General features: G+C 39.8%; 1 protein-coding gene across 1 annotated transcript in view; it reads right to left on the bottom strand.

Moving 5' to 3' along the window:
- The window catches only part of COL28A1 (collagen type XXVIII alpha 1 chain), a 171611-nt gene extending 161561 nt beyond the window's left edge, over positions 1 to 10050 (bottom strand). The window contains exons 1-3 of the mRNA XM_066240125.1: positions 9912 to 10050; positions 5408 to 5567; positions 3514 to 4070 (exon numbers count right to left, since the gene is read on the bottom strand). Coding sequence (XP_066096222.1) covers positions 3514 to 4070; positions 5408 to 5531 — 681 coding nt within the window. The 5' untranslated portion in view covers positions 5532 to 5567; positions 9912 to 10050. The remainder of the gene's footprint in view (positions 1 to 3513; positions 4071 to 5407; positions 5568 to 9911) is intronic.
- Positions 10051 to 10304: the final 254 nt, after the last annotated feature.

Below are 10304 nucleotides of genomic sequence, written 5' to 3' on the forward strand. Positions count from 1 at the left end.
AGTAATATATCCAGGAGGTTGAGTTGAGTTTCTTAGATTTCAATCTGTTATGTAAATTATAATAGGACAGAAAGAGGAACTATTTTTCATTTTAGAATGATAAATCTCTCTTGGGTGATTTAGAACTGAAATGTTTTCATGGGGATTTTACATAACACTTCCTACTAGGGGTGTTAAGGATGCGCAAGATTTCCTTATTTCGCCTTGGCTCCTGCAAAATCTATTCATGGCAGACACTAATGTCCATAAATTCAACTAAAGTCTGCTCTGCAATAAAAAGGAATAATGTGCTGACACAAAAAAACAACCCAAATAAAGTTTAAAATCATTATGCTGGGAATACAAAGCCTGACACAAAAAGGGAGCACACTGTATGAGTTTATTTATGTAAAATTCTAGAATATGTGCACTAATCTAGAGTGAGAAGTCAACATCTGTAGTAGCCCGGGGCAAGTGAAGGACGTATTACAAAGGTACATGAAAAAACTTAGGGGGTGGTTTCCTGGGTATATACATCTATCAAAACTTATGGAATTGTGGCCCTGGCCGGTTGGCTCAGTGGTAGAGCGTCGGCCTGGTGTGCAGAAGTCCCGGGTTCAATTCCCGGCCAGGGCACACAGGAGAAGCGCCCATCTGCTTCTCCACCCCTCCTCCTCTCCTTCCTCTCTGTCTCTCTCTTCCCCTCCTGCAGTGAGGCTCCATTGGAGCAAAGATGGCCCAGGTGCTGGGGATGGCTCCTTGGCCTCTGCCCCAGGCACTAGAGTGGCTCTGGTCACAACAGAGCGACACCCTGGAGGGGCAGAGCATCGCTCCCTGGTGGGTAGAGCATCACCCCCTGGTGGGTGTGCTGGGTGGATCCTGGTCAGGCGCATGCAGGAGTCTGTCTGACTGTCTCTCCCAGTTTCCAGCTTCAGAAAAATACAAAAAAACAAAAACAAAAACAAAAAAAACTTATGGAATTGTGTACTTTAAGTAAATGCAGTTTTGTTCAGAAATTATAGCTAATTAACTTATTTTTTAAAGTCAACTAAATAATTATTTCAAAATAAAATGTTAAAATATTTGCCCTGGCTGGCAGGTCAGTGGATAGAGCATTGGCCTGGAGTATGGATGTCCCAGGTTTGATTCCCAGTCAGGGCACACAGGAGAAGTGGCCATCTGCTTCTCACCTCCTCCCTCTCCCCCTTCTCTCCCTCTTTCCCTCTCACAGCCAGTACCTCAGTTGGTCTGAGTAGGACCCCAAGTGCAGAGAATAGTTCAGTTGGTCTGAGTGTGTCAGCCTCAGGTGCTAAAAATAGCTTGGTACTCAAGCATCAGCCCCAGATGGGGTTGCTGGGTGAATCCTGGTTGGGGTGCATCTGGGAGTTTGCTTCACTATCTCCCCTCCTCTCACCCTCCAAAAAAAGGGGGGATAAAAAAGTTAACTAGTGATGTAATAGAAATAAATTAGATAAGGAATTTTTCCAATGGTCTGATGAAAAGTCAAGCGCTTCCTTCTTGAAGTGGCAATCTGCAACATTGACCCTTGGTGTATCTTTATTTGAGAGCCCGATAAACCCTTTGGATTCTGGAAGTGTTTGGAAAGCAGCATCTCCTTCCAAGTAGTGGCTTGTTCACAGAGCTGCCATCTGAACAAACAGGCTGAAATCACAGGATGCTGAGGAAGAGCAGAGTCATTAGGACGCTTGGTCATTTTGGGGTTTCCCCAGAAACGAGCAAACAGTCTTACTTCCAGTCGACTGCCAAGAGCCCGTGTCCTCAGTTGTACAGGAGCTCTTGGCAAGGGTGTGTCTGGAGGGAGTACAAACCTCCTGAGCCTTCACATCTGGCCAAAACAAGGAGCTCCTGTCCTGCATCTTCTACATACAGTCAGCAACAGGCAACTCATTACCACACCCTGGGGTTCTCTACTGCACATGCTAGGACCCTCTGCTTTCAGGGCCTTGGTGAGGACTCCCGAAATTACAGCACAGGCTGTAAATGACTAGGCAGTTAGCCAAGCACCCTGCACAGTTCTCTCTCACAAAAGAGATGCTCAGAGTAACATTAACCCCTGCTCTTCTGTTCTCAGTAAAACTTTACAGATTAAGCACGCAAACTCTGGGTTCTTTTTCTGGCCTTAAATTTTCTATTATAAAATGATAATAATAACAGTACCTACATCACAAGATTATTGTAAGCATGGAATGAAATAAAATATGTTTAGTGCTCAGAACAATGCCTGATACACAGAGCACTCTAGACATGATAATTAGTATTTCAATAAGACGAACTCAGGGTCTCTGCTGACAGCAACTGTGTAAGAATTAAGAGTAATGTTGGAGAAAAAGATTGGGGGGAGGGACAAAGCAGTAAACAATCTCTGAAACGAAGCCTGAGGTTTTTTCCAACCTGCAGAAAACAGCCATATAAAATGCTCAGTACCTAAAGGACACATTTGTCTTGCTCTCAAAAAACTTAGAGTCACACAACAGCATAGTGACCACCAGAGAGAAAGGGAGTGGGGAGAGCTAGAAGAGGATAAAGTGGAGTTTAAATGGTGATGGAAGGAGACTTGACTTGGGGTGGTAAACACACAATACTGTATAAGGATGATGTATTATGGAATTGTAGGCCTGAAACCTAAATAATTTTGTTAACCAATGTCACGCCAGTAAATTCAATGAAAACCAGAAATAAAAGAAACTCATTATTTTTAAGAAAATCAATTTTTAACACAATGACTCAACCACTTTTTCTCCAGGAGTGTTTTCCTTGAGAAATATATATTACGAAGAAAGATTTTATTTTGATTGCTCTTCCTTGTGTTTCACCAAGCTGCAAGGAAAAGTTCTTAACACAGCTGACCAACCAATAAAGAAAAAAGCATTGACACAGCCAATCAGACCAGGCGAGGGGGACTCCTTGATCTGATGGGAGAAACTGTTGGGTGACTGCAGTTGTGGGTGATTTTACATTGGGTGGCCCTATTAGCACCTAAGAAACAATCAGACAGTTTTTTTTTTAAGAGATTGAAAGTCTATGAACTCTGCTTGAGCATAATATGGCAATATGTGATACAAAGTCAAAAATATCTTTGCACACATAAAAAGGGAAAAAGATCGATTTAAAGCAGACTACAAGTTGACTGCAAATTGCACACAAGTCAGCAGTGTTCAATGAGCCCAGGATGTATAAACAGGAGTCTGAAGTGTATCATTGGAAAGTATTCCTTCCCAACTCCTCAGCATAGGCTAGGGATAAAGTTAGGAATGCAATTCTAGAGAATGAGCCTAATACTTCTCCAGTTTTTCTGGTGTAAACTCTCAAGGAAGTAGCAAGGGACTTTGGAAAGAGTTGGCTTTCCATTTCTAAGGTGGGTTTTCTTTTTCCTTTCATTTTTTTGACCCAGTATCTATTCTTACAGAATTTATAATAAAAATATTAAGAAATATCATATATATACATATATATGTGTGTGTGTGTGTGTGTGTATATATATATATATATATATCCAAATCATTAGATACCTACCAGGCGATCCTGAATTTTATCTACAAGGGCTGGATCACTCAATAGAAGAATGGGTTCACTAGATGATTCCCCAGATATCAAACGAAGTTTGGCTTCATTGACTACAGTAGAAAGTCCAATGGTGATAAATAATATTCCTGCAGCTCTGGCGTCTTCAGAAATACTTTGAACATCTGGATTCTTTGGATGGTCAATGCCATCAGTCATCAGCAAAGCAACTTTGACACTGTTTTTACGTCCTTCTTTCTTAAGTAGCTTAGTGGCATTGGAGATGGCAAAATAGGAGAAAGTACCTTGCCCAATGAAATTCATAGACTTGACCCTCTGCTTAAAAGTCTGTAGATCCTTCCAAGAAGAAAAGGGTGGATCAATTTGGACAGAGCTACTAAACTGAAGGGCTGCAAGTTTGATGTCGTATTTCAGGGAGTAAACTGGGGTCAATTGGAAAACATTGTCACTCAAGCTATCCACAAACTCTTTCTGTTTATCAAAGAGATCAATTTTAGAACTTTCAGAGCTGTCCACGATGAAGACAACATCTATGAAACAAGTGGAGTCTGAAATAGAACAAATCGGTTAGGCAAAATACTGGTATCTCCTCGTGAAATAGTATTGCATTAGGAAAGCCCTGAGGAGGTATGTTGTGTATGGTTGGTTTTTGAGAGGAGAGGGAAGTGAGAAAGAGAAGCACCTTATAGATAGGACTTAAGGTGTAAAGAACTACACATTCTTTTCAAGTCTACACATTCTTTCTCTTTTGTAAACTCATGCAAATCAAAAGCAATAATTTAAAAAATTACAGCATATATTCTGAGCATCTTCCCAAAATAAAACCTGCTTAAAATGGGAGGAAAGAAGTGCATCGTAGTTTGAAAATTCAACAAACAGTGGGCAAAGTTGTCTAGAAATAAATACTACTCCACCTATTTCTCAAGCTGTCTATCATGTTGGTGAGACCCCAGCTTGCTTGTTTTGGTGTTTTGTAGTTTTATTTATTTTGTTAACTATTTTTAATTAAGGGGGGAAATGGCTTATACACGTCACTTTGCAGCAATGGTAAAGGAGAAAGAAACTTAAAAGCAGAGAATTTCAGATTGAATTTTAGGTCTCTCTTACTAGTTCATTTTCCTACAGCCTTGAATGTGCCTCTTAACCTCTCTGGGCCTCGACTGTTTATTTATTTTTTTTATTTTTTTTCATTTTTCTGAAGCTAGAAACGGGGAGAGACAGACAGACTTCCGCATGCGCCCGACCGGGATCCACCCGATACGCCCACCATGGGGCGACGCTCTGCCCACCAGGGGGCGATGCTCTGCCCATCCTGGGCGTTGCCATATTGCGACCAGAGCCACTCTAGCGCCTGAGGCAGAGGCCACAGAGCCATCCCCAGCGCCCGGGCCATCTTTGCTCCAATGGAGCCTTGGCTGCGGGAGGGGAAGAGAGAGACAGAGAGGAAAGCGCAGCGGAGGGGTAGAGAAGCAAATGGGCGCTTCTCCTGTGTGCCCTGGCCGGGAATCGAACCCGGGTCCTCCGCACGCTAGGCCGACGCTCTACCGCTGAGCCAACGGGCCAGGGCAACTGTTTATATGAAAGTGGCGATCTCTATTACTTGTTATAAGATTACAGTGAAGCTTAACTGTGATGATAAATGTACAGGTGCTTTAAAAACTATGATGTTTTTATAGGTATGTCCTATAAGTATGTTAGGTGTATTATTATCAATATAATAACATCAAAGTAGAATGTCACATATATGCATGTGGTGTGTGTGTGTGTGTGTGTGTGTTGTTTGCTATTTACATCCAATGCTACTGGTAAAAATGCATATTTGTGTTTTAACAGGCTAAAACTAATCATTAAAAACGAAAACAAAACCCTTTTTTTTTTTTTTTACCCTGGAGATCATTTTTCCTTGCCAGTAAATTGGACCTGGATCCTTTCCGTCTTTGTGCACATATGGTTTGGCTCAGAAAAGCTGGCGAAAGCAGGAGATAGAAGACGAAGTTTCCGTTCCACATTTTGGTAGATGGTGAGAAATCATCTGCCTGTAGCACCTTTCAAAGAAAAATTAGTTATAAATACTTTAATGAGACATAATGTTTGCTATTTTAATTCCAATCCAGCAGAAATAAAAACTGGCGCATGGCTAGAGAAGAGTTTTCATTCATATTAATAGAACACTATGCACATTGACATTTTAAAAGTTTCGAATCCAAATAAATCATGGCACCACAGCCAAACATTTATTCGTGAATATTTCTATAAGTCAAGGAGTCACATCTAAGTAGTGTGAATTTCCTATTTTATTATGGGAAGCAGGGAGTTGGGAGAGGCATTTAAAACATTTCAGTCCCATTCCATATGGTGACTATGGTTCGATCATAGGGTCTGCTTTGACGTTTCCACATCCAGACTGTTACATGGTTGTTTCATTCATTTTCATTATAACTAAATCCTGACAATCCCAGTATTTTTACAGAGTTGTAGAGAATCATCACCATTTTAGTCTTACTATTTATATGCATAACTTCAGTGAGTTCAGACGTCAAGTCAAAAATTAAGTTGCCCTTTTCTTTCCATAGAATCCCATTCCTCTTTTATTCTCTTATTTCTGGAAACTGTATCTCCACCAGAATTCCAGGCTGGACCACATTCTTATCCAGTACAGTAAGTCAAAAGAATATGAGAGCAAAAATAGACTTGCTAAGCAACATTGTTCTACCAGCTAACGGACAGAAATAGGACTTGGGATCAGGAATCACCCCTTCTGAGCAGATATGTGAAACTATTTTTCTGCGTAAATTAAGAATACAAAATTCAATCCTGGCCCAGGCCCTTTAGCTCAGTCGGTAGAGCACTGTCCCAAAACAACAAGATTGTGAGTTCAATCCCTGCTGGGGGCACACATGGGAAGCTACCAGTGAATGCATGACTGAGTGGAACAACAAAGGAATGCTTCCTTTTCCCCTCCCCTCTCTCTGTCTCTTTAAAAATCAATCAATAAATAAAACATGAAGCCCTGGCTGGTTGAGGTGTCAGTTGGTTGAAGTGTCATCCCAAAGCACAGAGGTTGCCAGTTTGATCCCCACTCAGGGTACATACAGGAACAACTCGATGTTCCTGTCTCTCTGTCTCTCTTTCCCTACCTCTCTCAGGAAGGAAGGAAGGAAGGAAGGAAGGAAGGAAGGAAGGAAGGAAGGAAGGAAGGAAGGAAGGAAGGGAGGGAGGGAGGGAGGGAGGGAGGGAGGGAGGGAGGGAGGGAGGGAGGGAGGGAGGGAGGAAGGAAGGAAGGAAGGAAGGAAGGAAGGAAGGAAGGAAGGAAGGAAGGGGAAGGGGAAGGGGAAGGGGAAGGGGAAGGGGAAGGGGAAGGGAAGGGAAGGGAAGGGAAGGGAAGGGAAGGGAAGGGAAGGGAAGGGAAGGGAAGGGAAGGGAAGGGAAGGAGGGAGGAAGGAGCAATCCTTTATTAAAATCTTCAGCTATCTCCATCACTCAATATGCCCAGTTATACACCTAATGACTTTTTAAATTCACACACCTCCCTGGTAAGAAAAGACGCAAGTGTGGATAGCTCCCTATACTCAATAATGGAAATAAGAAATCTTATTTCGAATCAATGTTCTCCATGGTTTGGAAATGTTTGCCTGCTTAAACTATATTGACTTCAGAAGTTCTGGGAAAGGAATCACATTTTCCTTCTTTGGCACCTTGCCTTCAGGGAATGGGAGCTGGGAAATCGTGAACACAATTTTTCCAGACTCTGAGTAGGGAGAAGAAATATATGCAAAAGCAGTGAAAAATGAGATGGGTGACTGACTTCTTTCATACCTGCCAGATGGAGGACCCCCACAGGGAAGCAAAGCTGTTGGGTTGGGGATGAACCAATGGATGGCTCCATGCCACAGTCTGTTTCTCAAATAGCATCATCTAGCAGGAACTTTATTCGGCTGAATTTGTATCAGTAAGGACAAGCATCTCTGCTAGCAAGGACATCAAGAGCAACTGACCAAATGTCTCTTCAGACCACGTATGCTAAGATGTGAAGACAGGAGGGAGAGGGGAAGGGGGAGGGGGAGGGGCACAAAGAAAACTAGATAGAAGGTGACGGAGGACAATCTGACTTTGGGTGATGGGTATGCAACATAATTGAAGGACAAGATAACCTGGACATGTTTTCTTTGAATATATGTACCCTGATTTATTGATGTCACCCCATTAAAATTAATAAAAATTTATTTATAAATTTTTTAAAAAGAACAAAAAATATTAAGTAAAACCCTACAAAAATAATAAAACTGTTATTTAAGGTAAAAAAAAAAACCCACAAGAATTGTCCTAAGGAAATAGAATACACAGAGGACATCCAGGGTCCTCTGGATGTAATCTCCTTGCTAACTGAAGAGAAGAATACAAAAGGATGTTCAAGTTAATTTCTGAAGATTAGTGTAAGGATAAGTCTATGCAGCAAAACATAGCTGCTATTGCATTTTCAGAGGGGGAAGAGGAATAGCATCATGTCCCTGATATTACATGTGACTTTTCTCTTTCATTGAGCATATACCAGAAAGAGCTTCTCAGCAGTTTTGTGAACAGGAGACTGAGACTTGACTTTCATTGAGAACTTTAATTTCATTGAGAACATTATTTGTACAAGCTACAGGATCAAGATGACTCTTCAAAAACCTGAAGAAGGTGATAACCATGAGGGATCTTGAAAGAAAACCACTTTCTTCTCATTTGTAGGTCTCAATTTAGGCTTTGAAAATGCTGGCTTTAAATAAAGACTTACCTTTTTTCTAAAACTAAGCACCTGCTCATACAGTTGTCTTGACATATAATTATGAGTTCCTACCTGAACCTCCGTATAGGCAACATTCTCTAACACAACTTGATCATTAATAATAATCACAATATCTCATATTTTGTTACAATTCGTTCTAACCTTTTTTTAAAATTGATCTTTAAAAAGAGAGAGAGGGGAAGAAAGAGAGGGAAAGAAAAATATTAATTTGTTATTCCACTTATATATGCATTTATTGGTTGAGTCTTACATGTGCCCTGACTGGAGATTGAACCCACAACCTTGGTTTATGGGGACAATGCTCTAACCAACTGAGCACCTGGCCAGGACTAGCATTTTTTATTTAGCTCTCTCAGAACAAAGCTTGGTACTCCTTTCTGTTTCTTTTTGATATTAGCAAGGGAACATACTTACATCTTTTTTCTTTTGTTAGTGTTTTTGTTTTCTTGCGTTCCGAAAATCTTTATTAGTTTGGCATCTCAAAAGCTCACCTATTTCTAATTACTTTACCATGTTTTATTTTGCCTCCATTTTAAATAATTCCACCTTTCTCTCATTTAAATATCACATAAAAGTAAAATAGGTTTCAGGGGGAAAATGTCATTAGTTAAATGAAAGAAATATAAACCAAGTGCCATGTTTTTGCCTTTGTTGCGTAAAATTTATTTGGGGTAAACACCAGCATAAATAACTACAAAAGACTATATTTTATGAGTTTTCATAGTGAAATGATCTTTGAGCAGTTTGCCAATTTTACTCACAGTGTTTGCATCTCATTTGTTTCTATGTAAAGAAAAAATGATGGATAAATATACTGCTCACAAAAATTAGGGGATCAGGGAACATGCAGATACTCCAGTACTTTCAGCCTTTTGTATAGTGCATTTTCACCAATGAAATAAAAGTTGGTTTTGCATCTCATTTGCATAATGGAACTTTCTTTGACTTTTTGTTTACTTTTCTGATGTTCTTGTTTAATAAAAAAAAATCAAATGCTTTTTTTTAACCACTTCAAATTCATTTTGAAATATCCCCTCATTTTTCTGAGCAGTAGTTTGTTCAAATTGTCAAACTAGCCAAGTTTTAAGGTATTTTGCAGTTAATACTTAGTTATAAATTAAGAAAACAATGCCCCCAAAGATATTAACATCATTGTAGTGCTATTCAGTTAGATTGTAAGTTTAAATTTATTTTAAAATAACTTTAAGATAAATTTTAAATTTCTACATTTTGAAATTTTACAATTATTCATCTTCTTTAATAACCAAAATAAGCCTGACCTGTGGTGGCACAGTGGATAAAGTGTCAACCTGGAAACGCTGAGGTTGCTGGTTCAAAAATCCTGGGCTTGCCTGGTCAAGGCACATATGGGAGTTGATGCTTTCTGCTCCTCCCCCCTTCTCTTTCTCTCTCTCTCTCCCCTCTCTATAATGAATAAATAAAATCTTTTAAAAAAAATAACCAAAATAAAATAATAGCAGAGGATAAAGATTTTTGATAAGTTTCTTCACAGAGTAAGTATTTAAATGATTTAGTCTTCCACAGTTCCTCATGGTCCTCTCTGATTACAAGGGACTAAAACAAAGCAGTTATGTCTTACCTTATAAAGTCTGTCAAGCAGGAATTAGAGACTGAGTAAGCAAATGCCAACAGCAGGGACCATCGCTGGGGATGGAGTTGGCTATTGGATAGTTGTCTGCTCTGTGGGAAATAAAAATTGTCTTTGCTTTGGATCTGTTGCAATCTTTTTTTTTTTCATGTTTATTAGACTAAGTTAAAACAAGAGTGGTCAGGCATTTGGCCAAGGTGCAAGATTTGGGTGGGATCAGTAAGTGATTTAAAGGAACAGTGTCCTTTTGGACACAAGTCTCTGTTTTCCAGACAGTTTTAAAAACATCTTGAGCACACTTTTTATATTTTAGGCATTTATTGATAGCCTGCCTTTATTTATCATGCTACATTCTTCACTTTCTATTTTTACATTTCTTTGCCT

The sequence above is a fragment of the Saccopteryx bilineata genome, chromosome 7, assembly GCF_036850765.1.
Source record: "Saccopteryx bilineata isolate mSacBil1 chromosome 7, mSacBil1_pri_phased_curated, whole genome shotgun sequence".
Taxonomy (NCBI): domain Eukaryota; kingdom Metazoa; phylum Chordata; class Mammalia; order Chiroptera; family Emballonuridae; genus Saccopteryx; species Saccopteryx bilineata.